At 46.1% G+C, this 20,681-nt stretch overlaps 1 protein-coding gene across 2 annotated transcripts in view; it reads left to right on the forward strand.

Moving 5' to 3' along the window:
• The window catches only part of KSR2 (kinase suppressor of ras 2), a gene marked incomplete at its 3' end in the record, with an annotated part of 199,297 nt that overhangs the window by 95,057 nt on the left and 83,559 nt on the right, over positions 1-20,681 (forward strand). For both annotated transcript variants that reach the window (XM_083717114.1, XM_083717113.1), the window contains one exon: positions 19,764-19,833. In XM_083717114.1, coding sequence (XP_083573240.1) covers positions 19,764-19,833 — 70 coding nt within the window. The remainder of the gene's footprint in view (positions 1-19,763; positions 19,834-20,681) is intronic.

Raw genomic sequence — 20,681 nt, forward strand, 5'->3', positions numbered from 1 at the left:
AAAGCCATCTAAGTTAGTGACCACCACTGCCTCCTGTAGGAGCAAGTTCCATCGTTTAACTATGTGCTTTCTTTTATCTGCCCCAAATCTTTCAACTACATCTGTATAGCAGACCTCCAACAATATAATTCTGTCGTCCTTTTTTTTTTTGTACTTCTTTTTAAATTACTTTTGTTAGGTTTTCTCGGCTGTGATTTATATCTTTATTTGTTAGCTGCCTTGAGTCTTATCTTATTGTAACAAGGGAGGATATAAATGCTCAGAGAAAGGAAACAAAACAATTCCATGTAGCACTGGGTGAAAGATGACTGAACCGGTAGGTCCCTATTCATAAAACTGGCAGCCATATTCTGGACTAGTCCAGACTCCCAAACACTCTTCCTAGCCGGCTCTATATGAATAATGCATTAAAAAAACCCACCAAATTAATCTACTGTAACTTGGACATTACAAAAGCATGGAGAACGGTGGCAAGATCATGCATAAGAACATGGGCTGATAACCTCCATTGTCCATCACCACCACCATCATCACTTTTAATTTGTATACCGTCTTTCTATCTTACAATACCCAAGGCGGTTTACAAGCTGAAGAAACAAAGAATGTACACCTTATAACAAGCTAATGCAATACAAAAATCTGATAATAAAACGTAACTTTAAAATATGCAAGCTACATCAAATAAAGTAACATTCAACATTCGTTAGAATAGTACAGAATAATATAAAAATTAAACAGAAATCCACTCTTAGCCATTATAAGAAATAATTTCTAAACTACAATCAATAAAACAATGGCAAGTCACAGTGCATAAAATAATACAATACAAATTGTGAAGCAGAGACTGGAGGGTGGGGCAAGGCAGGTGGATGGAGGCCTGGCCTGATGAAGTCTCTTTCCTCACCCCTCAGCATCTTCATGTCACTGTTTTGCTGTTGTTGTTTAGTTGTTTAGTCGTGTCTGACTCTTCGTGACCCCATGGACCAGAGCATGCCAGACACTCCAGTCTTCCACTGCCTCCCGCAGTTTGGTCAAACTCATGTTCGTAGCTTCGAGAACACTATTGAACCATCTCGTCCTCTGTCATCCCCTTCTCCTTGTGCCCTCCATCTTTCCCAACATCAGGGTCTTTTTCAGGGAGTCTTCTCTTCTCATGAGGGGGCCAAAGTATTGGAGCCTCAGCTTCAGGATCTGTCCTTCCAGTGAGCACTCAGGGCTGATTTCCTTCAGAATGGATAGGTTTGATCTTCTTGCAGTCCATGGGACTCTCAAGAGTCTCCTCCAGCACCATAATTCGAAAGCATCAATTCTTCGGCAATCAGCCTTCTTTATGGTCCAGCTCTCACTTCCATACATCACTACTGGGAAAACCATAGCTTTAACTATATGGACCTTTGTTGGCAAGTTGATGTCTCTGCTTTTTAAGATGCTGATGCTGTGTTAAGATGCTGTCACATGTCACTGTGGCCAACATCAAACAGGAGCGCTTGGTGCTGCAACATTCTGTTGTTGGATCCACTTTTTTATTTAAAATATAAATGATCCTGCTGCATCAGGCCAGTGGCCCATCTAGTCCAGCATCCTACTTGCACAGTGGCCAACCAGATGTCTGTTGGAAACCTTCAAGCAGGACTGAACACAAGAGCCCTCTCCCCTCCTGTGGTTTCCAGCAGCTGGTATTCAGAAGCATTGCTGCCTCTGACCACGGAGGCAGAGCATAGCCATGGTGGCTAGTGGCCATTTCTTTCATTTGTCAGCAAGAGAAGGGAGAGGGAGAAACCCCATCCATGCAGCAAATGTCGTCAAAACAGGAGAAGACGCCCGGATGGAAGGGGTCAGGCCATCCGCGTCGCTGCCTGCCATCGGTGTTGCTGAGGTTTCCCTTCTGGCAGTTTTTGCTGACGTTGTCGGTGACATGGCATGCCCCAGATCGCCAAGCCAAGCTCCTGCTTATCTCCCGGGGGGGGGGGGGGACGTGATTTCCTTCACAAGTTAAATAGCAGCTCCAAAGGCATTTCTGTGGGCTGTGTGTGCGCCTTCTGGCTCTTGACATCAATTGCCTGTTGAGATCTTTCCAGAAGCAGCCAGACCTTTCTTAGCATCATACAGTGGTATCTTGGGTTACATTTGCTTCAGGTTACAGACTCTACTAACCCAGAAATAGTACCTCGGGTTAAAAATTTTGCTTCAGGATGAGAACAGAAATCGTGCTCCGGTGGCTTGGCGGCAGCAGGAGGCCCCATTAGCTAAAGTGGTGCTTCAGGTTAAGAACAGTTTCAGTTTAAGTACGGACCTCCGGAATGAATTAAGTACTTAACCTGAGGTACCACTGTGTATATGTGTGTGTGTTGTGTGTGTGTGTGTGTATGTTTTTAACATATCATTTTCAACAATTATTAAACATACTTTTATATATTATACAATTTTTTTTTACGTCCATCAATCACATCTGAAAATCTTATCCACTTAATTTACATTTCTTACTTTCACTATTACATTTAAGTATCATAACTAATATCTCTCTTCGCAATATTTCATATATTCCTCCTTACAAAACTTCTTGTAGTCCGACTAGCGTAATTTGTTGATTACAGCTGCTCTTCAAATAATTCGTATATTACTTCCAATCTTCTGTGAATCTCTGGTCCCACAGGTTTCAAATCCTTCCTGTCATTTTGTCCAATTCTGCGTAGTCCATTAATTTTGTCTGCCATTCTTTTTTTGTTGGTATTTCTTCTTGCTTCCATTTCTGGGCCAACAATACTTTCTTAGCATCTTCTTATCTCCCATCCTCAGAGCTGCAGGGAGAAGGCGGATACTTCAGGAGCTGTTGCCATATTTTGCCTGGATGAGGAAAGCAGTTGAGTGTTGTGTCTCAGTGATTGGGGGGGGGGTCTGCCTTGCATGCAGATGCTCCCAGCTTCAATCTTTGGCATCTCCAAGCAGGACTGGGGATGCCCCCCCCCATCCATCTGAAACCCTGGAGGGCACAGACTACTAATGGACCAATGGTCTGACTCTGTATAAAGCAGCTTCCTTTGCCCATGTTAAAATCAGTGCTTTCCCCCAGTACCATGAGGACTAGAATCTTGCTGTTATTTTTAAGGGAACCTCCACAGCTTAATGGTAGAGAATTGGCTTTGCCTGCAGAAGGTCCCAGGTTCAGTCCCCAGCATCTCCAACTAGGACTGAGCATGTCCCCTGCTTGAAAACCTGGAAAGCCGCCACCAGTCAGTAGAGACAGTGCTGAGATAGGATTGACAGATGGGTCTGACTCTGTATCAGGCAGCTTTCTATGTTCCTACATTGGATTGAGCTGCAGTTTCCCCAGCTCTTTCCCTGCAGTGCCCAAGATTATTGAATTCACTGTTTAAGGCCAGCAGAAAACAGGTTCCTTGCCAGCAGAATCATTGGCTCCCTGAAACATGGCCTTCTCAGTGGTGGCCCCAAGCTTTCCAAGTAAGTCTCGTTCTGCCTAGAAATGGATGAATGTATCAATTTTAGTTTCTCTTGATTTCTCATTTTTCCAATCTTAAATTTAGTTCTGCATCAGTTTGTATTTTTTTTTTAAGTCCACATGAAGTTTTGTGCAAGTTTTTGTGGGCGTTTCACCTAATAGGCATCATTTTGTATGCATTTTTGCCCGATGCCTGTATTTCCCAGCCTGTTTCTCCTATAATAGAATGTACCTTCGTCCCCCCCCTTTTTTTTTTTGCTGGTAGAAGAAAATCCCCCTTTGATTGATTTTTTTTTGGACGGAGAGCTACATCTCACAGTTTGAAATATTGAAGAAGAGCTGCATTTTGGTCCCTGTGTGTTGTTTTCGGGAAGTATGAATTAGTCAACAAACTCCCCCCCCCCACCCTAGCTCTGCCCCCTCTTTGACAGTGGGCAAAGGTGGTGCTCATTTTCTGACAGCCCTGGCAGTTTCCCTCCTGGTGCTGCATCTAATTAGCTGTTTCCTGCTGTGTCGTGCTATTTGTTCAGTTCTGTATAGTTATAAAAACAATCACTGGTTTTGATTGTTACATACTTTTGCGTTATGCAATGAGGCACTCCAAAGTGTCTAGCTTTCCAGCAGTGACCACACCTTGGAAATGATATCAAAGTTGCTGCTGGTCAGCTTGCGGTGATGCAGAGACAGGCTTTTCTCCTGGTGGGACAGGTATTGTGGAACACAGTCCTTGCTGAAATACGAGAGGTCCTGTCTGTACTGGCAACCCTGACTCTTGAAGATAACCCGTTCATGCAGGGATTCTCTTGACCTGAGTTGTATGTTCCCATCAGTGTATTTTTATGGGAGTGGCTTATACCTTCTGGGATGGAAAACCTGCTCCAGGTATGACAGCAGCTTCCTTTGCCGCTCACCTAGGCTTCCTTCAAGGCACCCCAGCTGACTTAAATCCAGTTCCCGAATCAGGGGTGGACTTTGGTAATCTTCGGTCATATGACTATCTGAGCGAGCCCAAAATTTGGTGCCCCCAAGTGGATCTTCTCAATCTTCGATCTTCTCAATTTTGTGCCAATAATAATAATAATAAGTATCATTTTCATTTTACACTTCTGGAATTGCTGGAATCCCTTGGACTTCCCCCCACCCTCCCCTGATTTCCAAATTTCCCCTTATTTCTTTGCATCTAATTACATTTTTCTAATTTATCTCTTCACATCCCCTACCCTTTTAAACTAATATTACATTATACGTGCTACAATAATCCTGCTAACACTTTTAAGTATACACAGTGGTCTTTAAGATATTTTATAAACCTTTTCCACTCTTAAATGAATTTCTTGTCATCTTGGTGTCTGATCCTCACGGTCATCTTTGCCATTTCGGCATAGTCCATCATCTTGGTTATCCATTGTCCTTTGGTTGGGACTTTTTCTTCCCTCCACTTCTGAGCAAGTAACATTCTTGCGGCTGTTGTTGCATACATAAATAGTCTTTTAAATTCTTTTGGTATTTCATCTCCTATCAATCCTAGTAAAAAGGATGAAGGGGGCGCAAAATTTTATCAGTTTTCACCCCCTTCATCCAGTGCCCTGTGGGGCGGGGAACTGCCTGCATCATTGGTGCTGCCAAAATGGAGCTCCAGCTTCTGGAGCACTCAAGAGATGGCCATCCACCCTTGGATACCATTGGAAGTTTAGCAGAATGCTTCTGACCCTATGGGACACAGGTGGCGCTGTGGGTTAAAGCCTCAGTGCCTAGGACTTGCTGATTGAAAGGTCGGCGGTTCGAATCCCTGCGGCGGGGTGCGCTCCCGCTGCTCGGTCCCAGCGCCTGCCAACCTAGCAGTTCGAAAGCACCTCCGGGTGCAAGTAGATAAATAGGGACCGCTTACCAGCGGGAAAGTAAACGGCGTTTCCGTGTGCAGCTCTGGCTCGCCAGATGCAGCTTTGTCACGCTGGCCACGTGACCCGGAAGTGTCTCCGGACAGCGCTGGCCCCTGGCCTCTTAAGTGAGATGGGCGCACAACCCCAGAGTCTATCAAGACTGGCCCGTACGGGCAGGGGTACCTTTACCTTTTTACCTCTGACCCTCAGGCAGGCAATTCTGCACCTCTGGATTGGGGGCATGTGTGTCCTAGGATCAGCTGTGCAGCTTTTCAGCTTCATCTTCTTGCAGAACTCAGCAGGGAGGAGGGAGATGTGGACAAGCCAGCACCATCTGGCTCTGCCTGCCATTGGCTCTGGCTCCACAACCTGTTGGGTTCAAGAGAACATCAGAAGAGCCTGCTGGATGGGACCCATCTAGTCCAGCACCCTGTTCTCACAGAGGCCAACAACATGTCCCACGGGGAGACCTGCAAGTGAGACCTGATCACAAGAGCCCCCTCCTGATAGGTGCGTCAGGAGTGAGCCAGCAATAAATCACACGGAGTAAGTGAAGTTAACTCTTTATTGGAAGAAACAAGATCTGGCAAGGAGTGCCAGGCCTAATGCACAGCAACTCTTTGGTAGGTTGTGTCTCTATGAGCATAGCTGTCAGCTTTTCCCGTTTTTCAAGGGAAAGTCCCTTATTCCGAATACGATTCCTCACAGGAAAAGGGGTAAGTTGACAGCTATGCCTGTGAGGCAGTTGCAGGGACTGAAGGTCCATGCCTTCCCACAGCAGCCTAAGTCTTCTCCTCTCCTGGGTCTTTCCCAGGGAGCCTGAGACTATGCTGGTGTGCCCACCTTTGCTTCTCCTGCTTCATACCTCTCCTGTCTGGGAGACCAGGGTTGCCAGTGTATGGCGGGGAGCTTGTAACAGCAGGAGGGGGAAACACCCTGGCTTCTTCTGTATCATTTTACTGTTGTTAGCCACTCTGAGCCCGGCTTCAGCTGGGGAGGGTGGGATATAAATAAAATGTTACTATTCTTCTTCTTCTTCATCAGTCTGACTTATCTCTGCCTCTGGGCTTCCCTCTTCCCCTGCTTCTGCTTCCGCTTCTGGGCTGCTCTCTGCCCCAGCCTCTCCCTGCTCACTAAACCCTGTTGCCTCTTCAGCTTCCAACACCACCTCCTCCCAGTCTTCTTCTTCCGACCACTCACCAGTGGAGGCAGATTCTGACCGCTGCCCGGCCGATTTAATTCTTCTCATCTTCCCTAGGTCTCTCCCCTCTGCCACCCGCTCTCCAAAAATCCTCAGCGACATCCCCCCAACCTGCCCGATTTCCTCCATTAGTACTCTCTACCGAATTGCGACTTTCCTATTATTAAATTGTCAGTTTGCTTTAAAGGGCTTGACTCGGAGATAATGTAGAAGTGTGTATTTTGCTGGGCGACTTCACCTCTTTTGACCCCCTTTGGTTGCCACCCGCAAGGAGACGCAACAAGGTGTTTAGGACAAGCTGTTTGGCTGCATTCGGGAACGGCAGATCAGCAGGTTAAGAGCTGGGTGTGTTTGAAACATCGGAGTGCTTAATGGCTAAAAGCGCTTTCTTCTCGTGGAAGCTTCACTTTTCTTCTTAGATTCCCAACGGGATGGGGCGATGTTGGGTTCCTCCCTGCTTTCAGTCCCTTGTCTGAGTGGCTTCCCATTTTACTGGAAGTGTGAGGTTCAGCATTCCTGACAAGATAGATGGATATTTGCATCAGTCATTAGCTGCTGCAATTTCATAGAATCATAGAATCCTAGAGCTGAAAGGCACCCCAAGGCTCATCTAGTCCAACCCTCTGCAATGCAGGAATCTCAGCTAAAGCATCCATGGCAGATGGCCATCCAACCTCTGCTTAAAAACCTCCAAGTAAGGAGAGCCCACCTCCTCTTGTGGAAGTCTGTTCCTCTGCTGAACAGCTCTTACTGTCAGAAAGCTTTTAGAAATGTTTAGTCAGAATCTCCTTTCTTGCAATTTAAAGCCATTGGTTCGAGTCCTACTGTCCAGAGCAGGAGAAAACAAGCATGCTTCCTCCTCCATGTGACAGTCCTTAAAATATTTGAAGATGGCTCTCATATCTCCTCTCAGTCTCCTCTTTTCCAGGCTAAACAGTTCCTTCAAGCGCTCCTCATAAGGCTTAGTTTCCAGACCTTTGAACATCTTGGTTGCCCTCCTCTGTACACCTTCCAGCTTGTCTTAAATTGTCTTAAATCCTTAAATTGTGGTGCCCAGAATTGGGCACAGTATTTCAAGTGTGGTCTGACTAAGGCAAATAGGTAAAGGTATAGGGACCCCTGACCATTAGGTCTAGTCGTGACCGACTCTGGGGTTGCGGCGCTCATCTCGCTTTATTGGCCGAGGGAGCCGGCGTACAGCTTCCAGGTCATGTGGCCAGCATGACTAAGCTGCTTCTGGCGAACCAGAGCAGTGCATGGAAACACTGTTTACCTTCCTGCCAGAGCGGTACCTATTTATCTACTTGCACTTTGACATGCTTTCGAACTGCTAGGTTGGCAGGAGCTGGGACCGAACAACGGGAGCTCACCCTGTCTTGGGGATTCAATCCGCCAACCTTCTGATCAGCAAGTCCTAGGCTCTGCGGTTTAATCCACAGCGCCACCCGCGTCCCTGGTGACTAAGGCAAATAGAGTGGTACTATTACTTCCTTTGATCTGGACACTATACTTCTGCTGATGCAGCCTAGAATAGCATTAGCTTATTTTGCTGGTGCATCACACTGTTGACTCAGCTTGTGGTCCACCAAGACCCCTAGATCCTTTTCATGTGTACTTGTAGTTAAGCCAGGTGTCCCCCATCCTATATTTGTGCATCCTATATTTGTCTGGTTCTTCCTAAGTGCAGAACCTTACATTTGTCCCTATTGAAATTCATTTTGTTCTCCAATCTGTTAAGGGCATTTTTAATTCCGATTTGCTTACAAACAAACATAAACACGACTAAGCAGTTTGCATTGCCATTAAAAATTATGCAATATAAAACTTTGAGGGCGTAATCTAAACCCTTACTTTAATGGTGGCAGCCAGAGACTGAGTTGCCCTATGGATAGCTCAGTTGGTTAGAGCGTGGCGCTGATAGCGCCAAGGCTGCGGGTTCAATCCCCTTTTGGGATACCTGCATAATCCTGCAATGCAGGATTATGCAGAAATACCTATTAAAATACAGGCAGTAAAAACAGCACTGTTTAAAAGCCATTTCCTTAAAAGCAGTCAGCTCCCCAAAGCCTGGTGGAACAAGAAAGTCTTCACCATGGTGGATAGCTCAGTCAGTAGAGCATGAGACTTTTAATCTCAGGGTCATGGGTTAGAGCCCCATGTTGGGCAAAAGATTCCTGCAATGCATGGGGTTGGGCTAGATGACCCTGGGGTCTCGTCCTGCTCTATTAGCGTATGATTCTATGTGCATATTCATCAGGGAAGCTGACAACATCTGCGGAAGGGCCATAGCTCAGTGGCAGAGCATCTGCTTTGCATTCAGAAGACCTTGGGATCAATCCCCAGCATCTTCAAGGATGACTGGGGAAGACTACATGCTGGAAACCCTGGAGAGCTGCTGCAAGCCAGTGTCGGCAATATGAGCAGGATGGAGCAGTGCTCTAACTTAGTAGACTGCGGCTTTCTGTGTTTCTTTGTATTTAGGGAGGGGCTGCAGCTCAGGAATACTGAGCGTGCCAAAAGCTCCAGCTTCAATCCCCTATGGCATCTTCCAGGTAGGGCCACACGGAACCTTCCCTGGAATCCTGGAGAGCTGCTGCCAGTCAGTGTAGACAATACTGAGCTAGGTGGAGGAATGGCTCGGCATAAGGCATCGGTCAGCTTCTCCTGGATGGCGTCTCGGCACAGTTGAGACCAAAGGAGGAAAGCTCAGTGCTCCACGGCGCAGTGGATGTGTCGTCGCAGCCGGGCTGTTTATTTTAGCGGCTCGGGTCACCTGCTTGGCCCCTCTCGCTTTCCAGGCGGGCGAGTGCAGTCCAGGTCTTGGGCCTTGTTGTCACACCTGCCTGTCAATGGGAGACAGCCGTGGCCTGCGGGGGCCCTTCTGCCGTGTCTTCTGTCAGCGCAGGAGCAGGAGAGGCGTGACCTTCCCTTTGTCACCCTCTCCGTTATGCCAGGCTGCTAATTTCCCCCCGCCGTGGCTTCTGTCAAGGCGAGACGGTTGATGCCAAGAGAGGACTATCACTCGCAGCCCTCCCTCAACTTTGCCTTGGCCTGGTGCGTCCTTCGGCCTCGCTGCCAGGATTCTTAAACTTCTGATGCTATCGAAGCACAGGGATTGCAGTTTCCAAAGCGGGAGGTGATGAATCGACCCCCCACCACCCCGAGAAGCCACAGGGACTTCTGTGACTTCTGGGAGACCTCCTTCTGAATCCCAGCTTCATTTCTAAAGCCTGCTTTCAATTGAATGGAAGATGCTCTCTGCACATGCTCAAGAGCAAGTCCACCCCTTTCTGGATGCAAATTTGAGGAGCAATTCAGCTAAATCCTTGCATGAGCAGAATCATTCCTGCTTCTGTAGCAGGACTCATCCTCCCTCTCTTCCCCTCTCCATGGGCCTTGTGCTGTCCCCAAATCTTCTGGTTGTTTTTATTTTGAGGGGAAACTAATATTGGGGATTGAAATCCAAGGCAGATCATCATCATCATCAACAACAACAACCTTAAGTCTTCTCATGCTCGCTTGGCATTGCCAAGCCCCCAAAGTTCATTTGTGTCCCAGAGCCAAGCTAGCTTTAGTGACATCTGATATTGGAATCCTCTCTGCAACTTCATTGCTTAGAGCTTGGTTTTCCAACCTCGGGTCTCCAGCTGTTTTTGGACTACAATTCCCATCATCCCTGACCACTGGTCCTGCTAGCTAGGGATGATGGGAGTTGTAGTACAAAAACAGCTGGAGACCCAAGGTTTGAAAATCCTGGCTTAGAGGTTCAAGGAGTGTGTAAAATGGCTTCCATGTTCTTTTAGAGGAAATCACTGCCAGTCCATCTTTTGAGGATTAAAAACAAAATGAGCTTAAAAACAGCTCTCCCCCCGAAACCCATCAAGGCTCTTCCAGTTCAACATTTCTGTCCTCTCCCTCCCTTGATGCTCCACTGAACACAGTGTGCATGTGTCTGTGTGCGGGGTATTGTTAATATCTCAGATCCTCCATCCATCATCCCTGTAATGAAAATAATTACCTGCGAATCACGGAGGGTCTCGCTGCTTTGTTCAGAGGTTATGATTCCTGATACACTTTAATAATAATTTTTTGACAATGAGCATGTTGCGGAAAGTAATTAAATCCCCTCAGCCACTTCCCCACCCTGCCCCCATCTCTTTTAAAACAGCGTGATTTAATTGAGGCCAGCTGAAAGTTAGCAGAAATAAATTGTGGGTGATAAAGCAAAGGTTTTAATTTAACTTCAGGTAAGTAACTTTAATTGTCCGCTTGTTTGCTTCACAAAGGATGGCGGGGGCAGAGGAGGGGGGGGGCACATTTGTATAATTTGATTTAGTGATGAGCAAACAGCATTTCAGAATATAAAAGGTCCTTTTGTACTTCTACAGACCAGATCCTTGCATGGTGTAAACTAGCTTTCTTTTGGGACTGTCAGCAGGTAATCTTTATTTAACGCCTAGCTCCCGAGGTATTAATTCCCCAACAGAGAAAGGAGCAAATCTTGTTGACACCATCTTCAAATGGGGGGAGCAGATACTGGATGAGCAGAACCGCAAAACAGCTGATATGTATCTTGTCCAGGACATCACAGACAGGCCTGAGGACCAGGCTGTCTTGAGGACTTTGTTATTTGCTGTTTGGATCAGAACATAGTTGTTCTTTTTCACTTCTCTGATTTTTTCCCCATGTAGTTGCTAATTCAAGAAAAAAAATATCAAAATAAAAGGTAACATATTCATTCATTGCTCCACCCATTTTTGCCTTTGACCCCCACCTATCCGTGGGCAATACCTGAAGGAAACTGATTGGCTGCTGTTGGATATGTGTTTGGTGACTAATATTATAATCAGTGCCTTTTTCTGGGGGGAGGCAGGGGTACTCATACCCCTAAACATTTTGTGAATCTAAGTTTGGCCTCATTGAGGGGCAGTATTTCAATATGAGTAGGAAAATGAGAGTACCCCTAAACATTTTGATTAAGAAAAAAGCATTTGTCAGGGGTTCAGAAGGAGAGACACAGGAGGGGGAGCAAATGGAGAGTGAGGAGGAGGAGTACGAGGGGGGCGCAGGCAGTGACAGTGGCCAGAGTTATTCCACAAGCCTCTCTAGCGAATCGGAGGACTCACAGAAGGGAGCGCCGGTGGCCAGAGCGAAGGGGGCTCCAGGGGGGAAGCCCCAGGAGGAAGGGGCCAGCGGGGAGTCCCTGAGCAGCAGTTGGAGATCAGGACCAGCGTCTCCACCAGAGCGCAGTGGGGAGGGGGAGTCCCAGGAGTCGGGACCAGTGTCCTCACCACCAGAGGGAGGAGAGGAGTCAGGTTTGGCAACGCCCACATCAGGAAGCGGGGAAACGGTCAGAAGGAAAGTCACCGGGTGGGCGCGCGCGCCAAGTTCAAATGTACAGGAGCGCGGCACAGCGGGGAGCCCGGGAAGGGAGCCAGGTCCTAAAGCCCGCCGGAGGGAGGGGCAAGACTCAGGAGGCTCAGCGTCAGAGGAGTCCAGGAAGGAGGGAACCCCAGAGGGCAGAAGGACCCAGCGCAGGAAAGAACAGCGCAAGAGGTGGAGCCGGGCTAGAATCTTAAACTGGTGTGGGTGGAGCAGTGAGTCAGAAGGGACTTAGCCGGTCTAGCGTCAAGACGTGGGTCTGCGCGCCCAGAGCTTGGAAATGGAAACTAAACTTTAATAAAGACTTTTGTATATAACATCCACTGGGCGTTAGTCCTCTGTGAGCTGGGACCTAGCGGCAGTCCTGACAGCATTGTTATTATATTTATTATTAATTATTATTATAATATGCTGCCTGTTCTATAGACCGGGGCTCAAGGTGCCTTACACAAATCAAAAGAACACAGATCAACTACAAAGATCTCAAAACACATGAAAGAGATTTATTAAAAAGTAAAGGTAAAGGTAAAGGTAAAGGGACCCCTGACCATTAGGTCCAGTCGTGGCCAACTCTAGGGTTGCGGCGCTCATCTCGCTTTATTGGCCGAGGGAGCCAGCGTACAGCTTCTGGGTCATGTGGCCAGCATGACTAAGCCACTTCTGGCGAAACATAGCAGCACACGGAAACGCCGTTTACCTTCCTGCCGGAGCCGTACCTATTTATATATTTGCACTTTGAAGTGCTTTCGAACTGCTAGGTTGGCAGGAGCAGGGACCGAGCAACGGGAGCTCACCCCATCGCGTGGATTCGAACCACAGACCTTCTGTTCGGCAAGTCCTAGGCTCTGTGGTTTAACCCACAGCGCCACCCGCCACTACTTTTTTATTAAAAAGTAGTTAAGCTGTAATCAAATTAAAACAATATTAAAAAATGTATTAAATGTATTAAAACACAAACAATAAAGGCAGCAAAGTACTATTCAAAGCTCTTTCCTTAAAAAAGTAAGTTCCAAAAAACCCCAAAAAAACCAAAACAAAAACCCTGTCAGTTTGTCATGGAAAACTGGTGTCAAGGCTGGTTGGGAGCCGACCAGCAATAATTCCCACGGCTTCAGTGTAGCTATCTCCTTAGACCTTCTGATCGCCAAGCCCTAGGCTCAGTCGTTTAGACCACAGTGCCACCTGCGTCCCTTGAAAACCGAGGTATCACTGTATTATTATTATTATTATTATTATTATTATTATTATTATTACCAGCATCCATGACGGATAGCCAGCCAACTTCTGCTTAAAAGTATCCAATGTAGGAGAGCCCAGCACCATTAAAGTATCAGCGTGCTTTAAATGTATAGTCTGAATGTGGCAGTTCTTGGGTCTTTGCATAGCGGTCGCCTCCCCTCCCTGCATTTTGTTGAGATGCACATTGATGTGGTGGAGTTATTCCTGAGCAGCAGCAGAGGGAGCGCTGCTCTCCTCACAGGAAGCCACATGCAAATGTAACCTTCTGAAATGGCACATAATTAAGAACGCCTCAACCTGCAATATTAAAATGGGATATGAAAGCAAACAGAGGCGTTCATATCCTATGTTAAAAAAACACCCCGGGAGCATGTTTGCTGAAGGATTGACAGGTATGCATAGGAAACCCAGGGGTCACTGCTGGAGTCTGCCTGGCCGTTTCAGCTGGTCAGATGTCCGTGGGCCCAGCTTGCATCCCTAATGGATGGCATTTGGGTCTCCGAGAATCATATTTGATTTTCACTTCGGTACCCAAGAGCCTCTGCTGTTAAAATAAAGCCAATGCTTGTAACTGTGCCCAAATGCTCTTTCTATAAATCGTTCTCTCTAGGGTAAACAATGCATTTATTTTCATTATTATTACAAGTGGAAACCTATAGTATACCCTCCAACATTTCTCTGATGAAAATAGGGGCGTTCTATTCAATAATAATAATAATAATACCACCCCACCCAACTGACTGGGTTGTACCAGCCACTCTGGGTGGCTTCCAACATATATAAAAACATAATTAAACATTTCCCTCTACAGGGCTGCCTTCAGATGTCTTCTAAAGGTTGTATAGTTACTTATCTCCTTGGCTGTTTGCATAACTCCATACCCTCCAACAGTTCTCTGATGAAAACAGGAACATCCTAAGGAAAAGCGGGATATTCAAATCAGAAACTGGGAACAGCTTCTGTAAATCCGGGACTGTCCCTGGAAAATAGGGGCACTTGGAGGGTCTGCTACAGAATTTCATATTATTTCAACTGGGTCAGAAGCAGAGAGGGCAGGAAGAAATCAGAAGCGTCTGGGTATCAAATGGTTTTGTTGTGATGAATATAAAAATAATTGAATCAAGCCCTGTAGCTTTCACACTCTGAAAAACCAGCAACGGGGGTTAAATTGTGGTGGAACTGCCAGGACACTTTGGGGTGTCCTGGTTTTTACTTTTTGAAATATGGCAACCCTAGAATGTTATGAAGAGTCCTTTTTACTCATATTTTTATTGTTTTATTCTCTTTGTAAACTGCTTTGAGCTTTTCTTTTTTTAAAAACACACACAATCAAGTGGTGTATAAATGCTTTGAAATAAATACCAAACTAATTAGCATGTAGGTTTTCTCGCCTCTGTGCACTTTCCCTGAATTAATTAATTAATATCATTCCTGTATTAAAACTGTTTGCTGGAAAACATTCCCCGAGTGGTGTACGAGTCCCATTAAATATACAAAACATGGTTCAAAGAAACAAACGAATTCAAAAACAATGTATATTCAAGGCGTAAATACAACCATCTCTAAAGCGAAAGATCGAATTAATAAAGCATTTAAAGGAAAAGTAACTGAATCATCTGTTCTGGGTAGGCGTGCTGAAACAGAAAAATTTCCACCAGGCATCTAAACCAGTATTGCGAAGGCACCTGTCTAATGCCAATAGGCAATAATTAATTACTTTGGGCAGTATCTAGTTTTCTCTGTCCATTAGCGCAATTGGGACTCAGGGTTTAATGTTGCGCAACAGAGCAATCCCAACACAGCAACTCATCACGTAACAGATTGTTCCATCTATTGGGCAGCAGAATTAGCAGCAATCTGCTTATGCATTCTCTTGCGCAGCCACGTTCCTTTGGTGCAAAACGTTTCGCCAGGGGAACAAGTGTCCCACCAAGTCTTCTTGGTAAAGGCCATAGCCCAGTGGTAGAGCACCTGCCTTCCTTGCATGCCTGAATCCGTCACGTAAGAGGAAGTGTCAGCAAACCTAAGGGAGGTTTGGAGAAATAACTAAAAAGCCGTACCCACTCCAGGCCAGCCCATGGACAGTGCCAGATTTACGTGTAAGCTAAACAAGCTATAGCTTAGGGCTCCACTCTCTTGGGGTCCCCCAGAAAATTTAAAGGAAAACTGGATATACAGCCTGCTCCCTAAAATATCACTGGTTTGCTCATTTGTATAACAATTACTTTGATAAAATACCTATTTTGTTATGTGCAAATTGCTTCAGATACCTATTAGGTCCATAAATTATCAAATAGCATATAGGTAAAGGTAAAGGTCCCCTTCATGGATCACTGCCTTGCCGTGGCGAAGGGGCTTGAAGAACTCAGAGAAGCTATGAACTATGCCGAGCAGGGCACCCAAGATGAACAGGTCATAGTGGAGAGTTTTGACCAAACGTGATCCACCTGGAGGAGGAACCGGCAAGCCACTCCAGTATCCCTGCCAAGAAAACTCCATGGACAAAGACAACAGGCATATAAAAGATATGACGCTGGAAGATGAGCCCCTCAGGTCGGAAGGCGTCCAACATGCTACTGGGGAAGAGCGCAGGGCAAGTACAAGTAGATCCAGAGCTGATGAAGCGGCTGGGCCAAAGCCGAAAGGACGCTCAGTTGCGGATATGCCTGGAAGCGAAAGGAAAGTCCAATGCTGTAAAGAAAAATATTGCATAGGAACCTGGAATGTAAGAACCATGAACCTGGGTAAGTTGGAGGTGGTCAAAAATGAGATGGCAAGAATAAATATTGACATCCTGGGCATCAGTGAACTAAAATGGACGGGAATGGGTGAATTCAGTTCGGATGACCATCATATCTACTACTGTGGGCAAGAAACCCATAAAAGAAATGGAGTGGCCCTCATAGTCAACAAAAGAGTGGCGAAAGCTGTACTGGGATGCAATCTCAAAAATGATAGAATGATCTCGATACGAATCCAAGGCAGACCTTTTAACATCACAGTAATCCAAGTTTATGCACCAACTACTTGTGCTGAAGAAACTGAAATTGACCAATTCTATGAAGACTTACAAGACCTTATAGAAGTGACACCAAAGAAGGATGTTCTTCTCATTATAGGGGATTGGAATGCTAAAGTAGGGAGTCAAGAGATAAAAGGAACAACTGGCAAGTTTGGCCTTGGAGATCAAAACGAAGCAGGGCAAAGGCTAATAGAGTTCTGTCAAGAGAACAAGCTGGTCATCACAAACACGCTTTTCCAACAACACAAGAGACGACTCTACACATGGACATCACCAGATGGGCAGCATCGAAATCAGATTGATTATATTCTCTGCAGACAAAGATGGAGAAGCTCTATACAGTCAGCAAAAACAAGACCTGGAGCTGACTGTGGCTCAGATCATCAGCTTCTTATAGCAAAATTCAAGCTTAAACTGAAGAAAGTAGGAAAAACCACTGGGCCGGTAAGATACAATCTAAGTCAAATCCCTTATGAATACACAGTGGAAGTGAGGAACAGGTTTAAGGATTTAGATTTGGTGGACAGAATGCCTGAAGAACTATGGATGGAGGCTCGTAACATTATACAGGAGGCAGCAACGAAAACCATCCCAATGAAAAGGAAATGCAAGAAAGCAAAGTGGCTGTCCAATGAGGCCTTACAAATAGCGGGGGAGAGAAGGCAAGCAAAATGCGAGGGAGATGGTGAAAGATACAGGAAATTGAATGCAGATTTCCAAAGAATAGCAAGGAGAGACAAGAAGACCTTCTTAAACGAGCAATGCAAAGAAATAGAGGAAAGCAATAGAATGGGAAGAACCAGAGATCTGTTCAAGAAAATTGGAGATATGAAAGGAACATTTCGTACAAAGATTTCCACAATAAAGGACAAAAGTGGAAAGGACCTAACAGAAGCAGAAGACATCAAGAAGAGGTGGCAAGAATACACAGAGGAATTATACCAGAAAGAAATGGATGTCTCGTATACCCCAGGTAGTGTGGTTGCTGACCTTGAGCCAGACATCCTGGAAAGTGAAGTCAAATGGGCCTTAGAAAGCACTGCAAATAACAAGGCCAGTGGAAGTGATGGCATTCCAGCTGAACTATTTAAAATTTTAAAAGATGATGCTGTTAAGGTGCTACACTCAATATGCCAGCAAGTTTGGAAAACTCAGCAGTGGCCAGAGGATTGGAGAAGATCAATCTACATCCCAATCCCAAAGAAGGGCAGTGCCAAAGAATGCTCCAACTACCGCACAATTGCACTCATTTCACACGCTAGCAAGGTTATGCTTCAAATTCTACAAGGAAGGCTCAAGCAGTATGTGGACCGAGAACTCCCAGAAGTGCAAGCTGGATTTAGAAGAGGCAGAGGAACCAGAGACCAAATTGCAAACATGCGCTGGATTATGGAGAAAGCTAGAGAGTTCCAGAAAGACATCTACTTCTGCTTCATTGACTATGCAAAAGCTTTTGACTGTGTCGACCACGGCAAACTATGGCAAGTTCTTAAAGAAATGGGAGTGCCAGATCACCTCATCTGTCTCCTGAGAAATCTCTATGTGGGACAAGAAGCTACAGTTAGAACTGGATATGGAACAACTGATTGGTTCAAAATTGGGAAAGAAGTACGACAAGGCTGTATTTTGTCTCCCTGCTTATTTAACTTATATGCAGAATTCATCATGTGAAAGGCTGGGCTGGATGAATCCCTAGCCGGAATTAAGATTGCCGGAAGAAATATCAACAACCTCAGATATGCAGATGACACAACCTTGATGGCAGAAAGTGAGGAGGAATTAAAGAACCTTTTAATGAGGGTGAAAGAGGAGAGCGCAAAATATGGTCTGAAGCTCAACATCAAAAAAACGAAGATCATGGCCACTGGTCCCATCACCTCCTGGCAAATAGAAGGGGAAGAAATGGAGGTAGTGAGAGATTTTACTTTCTTGGGCTCAATGATCACTGCAGATGGTGACAGCAGCCACGAAATTAAAAGACGCCTGCTTCTTGGGAGAAGGGCAATGACAGGCCTAGACAGCATCTTGAGAAGTAGAGACATCACCTTGCCAACAAAGGTTCGTATAGTTAAAGCTATGGTTTTCCCAGTAGTGATGTATGGAAGTGAGAGCTGGACCATAAAGAAGGCTGATCGCCGAAGAATTGATGCTTTTGAATTATGGTGCTGGAGGAGACTCTTGAGAGTCCCATGGACTGCAAGAAGATCAAACCTCTCCATACTGAAGGAAATCAACCCTGAGTGCTCACTGGAAGGACAGATTGTGAAGCTGAGGCTCCAGTACTTTGGCCACCTCATGAGAAGAGAAGACTCCCTGGAGAAGACCCTGATGTTGGGAAAGATGGAGGGCACAAGGAGAAGGGGATGGCAGAGGACGAGATGGTTGGATAGTGTTTTCGAGGTTACCAGCATGAGTTTGAGCAAACTGCGGGAGGCAGTGGAGGACAGAGGTGCCTGGCGTTCTCTGGTCCATGGGGTCACGAAGAGTCGGACACGACTAAACGACTAAACAACAACAACAACAAAGGTAAAGGTAAAGGGATCCCTGACCATTAGGTCCAGTTGTGGCCGACTCTGGGGTTGCAGCGCTCATCTCGCTTTATTGGCCGAGGGAGCTGACGTACAGCTTCTGGGACATGTGGCCAGCATGACTAAGCCGCTTCTGGTGAACCAGAGCAGTGCACGGAAATGCCGTTTATCTTCCCGCCGGAGCGGTACCTATTTCTCTACATGCACTTTGAGGTGCTTTCGAACTGCTAGGTTGGCAGGAGCAGGGACCAAGCAATGGGAGCTCACCCCGTCGTGGGGATTCGAACCGCCGACCTTCTGATCAGCAAGTCCTAGGCTCTGTGGTTTAACCCACAGCACCACCCCATATAGCATATATTCAACACAAAATTTGTTGTTGACAAAGGACAGCTGGACATATAAAGGGCCCCATTACCTTCCGTAGCTTAGGGCCTCATCAGACCTAAATCCAACCCTACCTATGGATGAGGCAAAGTGAGGCGACTGCCTCAGGAAGCAGGATCCAGAGGGGCAGCAGCACCAGCTTCCAAGGAATGCATCGCTCACTACTTCTGCTGCAGGATGGTTAACAGCTGCAGCGCACTCCTTGGAGGCTGGATCTGTCCCCTCAATGCCGCCTCTTCAATGGTGTCTTGGTGAATAGGAGGTGCTGATTGTCTCCTCGCACCACTTGTTCTTCATTCACTCCGTCTTCCCTGGCAGGGAGGAGGTTCGCCTCAGGTGCCAAAATGTATTGGGATGGCCTTGCAAACAGCATACTTGGTGGCCATGGAATCCTGGAGTGCGGAATGAGAGAGTGGGGATGAAGAGAGATGGAATGGAGTACCCAGAAAAGGGCATTCCAGGTTATACTCCACACAGTACGACAACAACACAGTATCCCACATATCATGCCAAGATGCTGAGATTTGTTTAGAAGGCTATTTTTGTTTTTGTTTTTCAGAATTCATAATGGCATCCCTGATATGTAATAAGCCAGATTATTGTGACAGAAATAATTTTGAATCTGACCGCCTGGGATCAACTCTTTCCCCCTCTAATTTCTATCTTTCAGATACACTCTCAGTACCTCGCTGGTCCCCGCAAATTCCTCGACGGGATCTTGGAAACTCAATCAAACACAGGTATGAGGTGATTCTTTCTTTTTTAAAATGTTATGATTGAGAAACAGTTTACCTCAGGAGGGCTATGGTTTCAGGTAAGGGAGAATTATTGCCTACTCTGTTGAGGGTCTAGTGCAAATGGTTACCAGTGAGTAAGGAATAAGCAACCATCAGTTTCCCAGGATTCTTTGGAGGAAGTCATGACTGTTTAAAGTGGTATCATAGTGATTTAAATGTACAGTGGTACCTCGGGCTACAAACACCTCGGGTTACAAACACTTCGGGTTACAGACTCCGCTAACCCGGAAGTAGTACCTCTGGTTAAGAACTTTACCTCAGGATGAGAACAGAAATCGTGTGCCGGCAGCGCAGCAGCAGCAGCAGGAGGCCCCATTAGCTAAAGTGGTACCTCAGGTTAAGAACGGTTTCAGGTTAAGAATGGACCTCCGGAACGATTTAAGTTTGTAACCAGAGGTACCACTGTATGTACGAATGTGACCCAAGGCAGTTTCCTATATTCCTTCCTATGTTCCTATCACCATAGAATTCTGGGGAGAGGAAAATGTGTGGCTGCATTTCTGTGCTGCCATTTTAATTTCCCACAATGCCCATGGCATGGCATCACTCCAGGGCAAATGGAAGGGCGCTGTGCCAAGGACCCCCTCAAGACCATCCCAATATCTGCTTTCCCTGTTTGGACAGGGAGTCTGACAGTAGGTGGCACAAATTTTAGTTTTGGAACCTTAGAGACTCTATGGTAGCATCTGACCTCCAGTCGGTGGGTGGCACTGACAGGCCCTTGTAACCCCATTAAACTCCACTGGGAAGATGGAGGAGGAGATGTCGTCTGTGTCTTCAATCTGGATGGA

The sequence above is a fragment of the Podarcis gaigeae genome (genome assembly GCF_964106915.1).
Source record: "Podarcis gaigeae genome assembly, chromosome: 16".
NCBI classification, from domain to species: Eukaryota; Metazoa; Chordata; class Lepidosauria; order Squamata; family Lacertidae; genus Podarcis; species Podarcis gaigeae.